General features: G+C 37.7%; 1 protein-coding gene across 1 annotated transcript; it reads left to right on the forward strand.

Annotated features, from left to right (window-relative positions):
- The first annotated feature begins 2,194 nt into the window (after positions 1-2,194).
- LOC122275426 (trihelix transcription factor GT-3b-like) lies at positions 2,195-3,653 on the forward strand. Its single transcript, XM_043084473.1, has 2 exons — positions 2,195-2,683; positions 2,868-3,653. Exons 1-2 carry the CDS (start codon positions 2,408-2,410, stop codon positions 3,420-3,422), a joined length of 831 nt encoding a protein of 276 aa, XP_042940407.1. The 5' UTR covers positions 2,195-2,407; the 3' UTR covers positions 3,423-3,653.
- Positions 3,654-3,888: the final 235 nt, after the last annotated feature.

Here is a 3,888-nt window from a genome sequence, read left to right on the forward strand (position 1 = left end):
TCATTTCGAGCAGATTTTAAAATATATATATTAGTGCAGTAATTACTAATTAAGAGTATAATGCACAAACAGAAACAATATTTATATATATATATATATATTTATATCTATAAGTACTGTGAATCTTTATACATCACTATAAGATAAACGAATTTTTGTGACTATAATTTAATGATCAAAAAAATTATTTCCGACTGTCACTAAATTTGAACCTGTTTATCTTATAGTATGTACGGATTGAACGTAATCTATATATACAACATGCTTAAACATATATAAGAACTGAAATTGGTGCCATGCATGGGTAATAGCGTACGTGGATCGAAGCAACCATGCATATTAATAAAGACAGTCTCCCAACAAGCACTGCATGCATGCAGAAACCTAACATTCTCTTCTTTCAGATGCTGCCTGCCAGCAGCTAGCCAGAGTCACTTAGCGTACGCCAAGAAAGATAAGTGTTTTAATCATAAATAAATCTTTAAAATATAAACTCTTGTGGCTTGTTGTGATCCATACGTTAGATTCTTACTGCATATCATATAAAATTTAATTAATTTATAAGTTTATTTTTATAAAATCTTGCCAAAAATTAGAAGAAGAACGTATGACATGATAAATTAAACAGATCTGCAAATTAGAAACCAGCTAGGTGCGAATACTGGTTTAATGCTTGTTGAGACCATATTGCATATATTTCTTCGAATTTGTTTCCAGTAGTTTGAATAAATTAAGGTCGGTCGTCACTACTGATGTATTAGCTGGGTAAATATCTTAGTTTAAACTTTCTAATGGGAGATTAATTAGTGACCCATTCTACGTACCCACCCACTTCTGGAAGAGTCAAGAGACCATTCTTACCTACCTCGTAACCTAGCTACAATCTCCTCCTAAGACCCCCCACACGAAACAGAGGGTTCTAGACAAGACAAATCTCAGTCGACATGTACCTTGACTTTCCTCAAATGGAGTTCTTCCGAGGCATGAATTCATACATATATAAATGATAAATCAAATATCTCTGCCGTGGGAAATAAATGAGAGGCCAGGTCCAGGCAGCCTTTTGGGCAGAAGAGTTGTGTGAATTTAAGGATGCATGCGGGCGTACAGTGTAAAATATTGGAAGAGAGAGGAGAACAGGTCAATCACGATGCTTGCTCTTTACGTAATCTTAGCTGAAGATGAAAGAATAACTAAACTGGCTAAAAAGCTTGGTCTCAACAAAGAATTTCATCACACGGGTCAATGTACGTAATTTTTTTAATGGATTATAACCAGCCAATTAATGGGAAATGTATATCTTCGTAGGTCTGTCGAAGGGTTATATTAATGAAAATAATTATACCTGTAAATCATGTCAATATTTATTTATTTTTAAAATTATTTAAAGCCACTTCTGATCACTTGCAAAAGCTAGCGTTCGCCGATTTGTTAATATTGAAAAGGATTAATTCAGTAATTAATGGGGTCAAATGTTTGGGCCGGGAAGGCCTATATATTAATATAATAGAATAAGCCGGAAGTGTGAACCACAAGACTCGTGGGTCCGAAGCTAATTTTCCGCTTGAAATTTTCTGCATGCACGCCACGTGGACAGAGAGGTAGGCATCACGTGGGACATGAGACAACCGCGTAAATGATTAAACATAATGGACGGCCCAGGGAGCTCGTTAAAGACGTACAGTAATCGTGTTGACCTTGATATTATCGGAGGAAAGTAAAAAACTTGAAAAAACAGAGCTCGCCAACCGGATCAAATCGATCGATCTTTAACATTGCCTGGTTTTTGTCAACTTCGTGGTCGCAGAAAGGACCAAAATAGCTTTGAAAATAAGAAAATGCTTATATATTTTCATTCTATTTCTATTTTGAAAAAATAGGTGATATAATGTATGGTTGATTAACTATGACACGAGTAGTTCCCTAGGAATGCTTTGTAGAAGTGGCCACAGGGAATAAAATCCCAATATCTCGTAAGCGTGACGACGCGTAAACGCAATGGGAACCAACGGGGATGTACACAAAAAATAAATAAATAAATAAAAGGATTGAGAGGGAAAGAGAGAGAGAGAGAGAGAGAGTGTGTGTTTCCGCGTAGACAGATGACGACACTGCGAAGAGACTGTTACGAAGGAAAGAATGGAAGAAAAACTCTCTCTCTCTATCTTTTTTTTTTTTTTTTTTTTTTGAGAAATCGGAACGAATATTAAAAAAACGCTTCGTTTGACACATATGCAACAAGAAAATCTTCTTCTTTTTCTTCCTTGACGATTCACACCTGCTATTCACACCAACCTGATATAAATCTCTCTCTCTAGCTTTCTCTTTCCGTCTTTCTCTCTCCTCTAATACAGCTTTTGCAGCAAAATTGAATCTTGTACTTGCTTTCCTTGATTTTGTAGGTGTTATGGAGAGACATCATCTTCATCCTCGTCCTCATCAGCAGCAGCATCAGCATCATATCAGTGTTAACGTCGACGCGAGTGATAGATTTCCTCAATGGAGTATTCACGAGACAAAGGAGTTTTTGATAATCCGAGCAGAGCTCGATCAAACTTTCATGGAAACGAAGAGGAATAAGGTTCTGTGGGAAGTTATTTCCACAAAGATGAAAGAAAAGGGTTACAATCGCAGCGCTGAGCAGTGCAAGTGCAAGTGGAAGAACCTCGTTACACGTTATAAGGTACTCTTATTTACTCAACTCAATACCTGATATATCAAGAAGCGTTAATCTTTAATGAAACTCTACTTATTGCTTTGAAGATTTCTGTTTTTCTCTTTCTTTCCCTTTCTGGATTAGGGAAACTAGTAGCAGTTCAGTTTTATGGCTTTGGTAAATCGTTCTTGGTTTGTTTTTTCATTTTTAGGGGTGTGAGACAAAGGAAGCTGAACCGATGCGGCAACAATTCCCATTTTACAATGAAGTTCAAGCGATTATCGCTGGAAGGATGCAGAGAATGCTATGGGCTGAAGCGGAAGTAGGAGCAAGCGGGTCAAAGAAGAAAGCGGTCCATCTATCATCGGACGACGAGTTAGATAACGAGGACAGTGAGGGAGAGAAGGCCAGTAGCTCCAGGAAGAAGATAAAAAAGGGCAAGGGCAATATTAATATTGGAAGTAGCAGCGGTGGGATTAGTGGAAATATCAAGGATTTGAGGGAGATATTGGATGACTTCATGAAGCAACAGATGCAAATGGAAGCGCAATGGAGAGAGGCATTCGATGCGAGGGAAAACGAAAGAAGGTTGAAGGAGATGGAGTGGAGACAGACAATGGAAGCATTAGAAAGCGAGAGGATAATGATGGAGCAGAGGTGGAGAGAGAGAGAGGAGCAAAGGAGGATGCGAGAGGAGGCTAGGGCCGAGAGGAGGGACTCTCTTATCACAGCTCTGCTAAACAAGCTCAGGCGAGAGGATATGTAGTACTCAGCTTTCTTCATTCGTTATTCTTTCTATCGATGGGAGTGCTGGTCGTGTCGAAGCAAGCTCTCTTGAGACTTGAGAGGTTTGTCTTTGGAACTGATCTCATGTTGGAGATATGTTGTGGTTCTTATAATGGCTTATCACATATTATGATCTCCTACCGTATTGCCCACTACTGAGGATTCTTTGGAATAGATATTTACCAGAAAGGATAACATTTTCATCTTTTTATTTTTTGTTTTGCTGATGATCTCGGAAGAATCGTGATCTAAATCATTCAGTTCTAATATTATATTTTTCTTTCAGAAAAGGGCAAAAGCTAGCTAGCTCACATACACCCTAAATTAATGGGATCATAAAATTAAAGCTTCGATTTCTTGTTAATTGAGTTCTGATCGGGATAAAAGAACACAATTTATACACATTTATATTTAGCTGAGTAAAAACCTCGAAACATTAGCTAGCT

The sequence above is a fragment of the Carya illinoinensis genome, chromosome 9 (genome assembly GCF_018687715.1).
Source record: "Carya illinoinensis cultivar Pawnee chromosome 9, C.illinoinensisPawnee_v1, whole genome shotgun sequence".
Lineage (NCBI taxonomy): Eukaryota > Viridiplantae > Streptophyta > Magnoliopsida > Fagales > Juglandaceae > Carya > Carya illinoinensis.

What these genes read in the sequence shown, in the direction of transcription:
- LOC122275426 (XM_043084473.1), top strand. Translation starts at nt 2,408, where the DNA reads ATGGAGAGACATCATCTTCATCCTCGTCCTCATCAGCAGCAGCATCAG. An exon ending in ACCTCGTTACACGTTATAAG is followed by an intron (nt 2,684 to 2,867) that starts GTACTCTTATTT and finishes TTTCATTTTTAG; the next exon opens with GGGTGTGAGACAAAGGAAGC.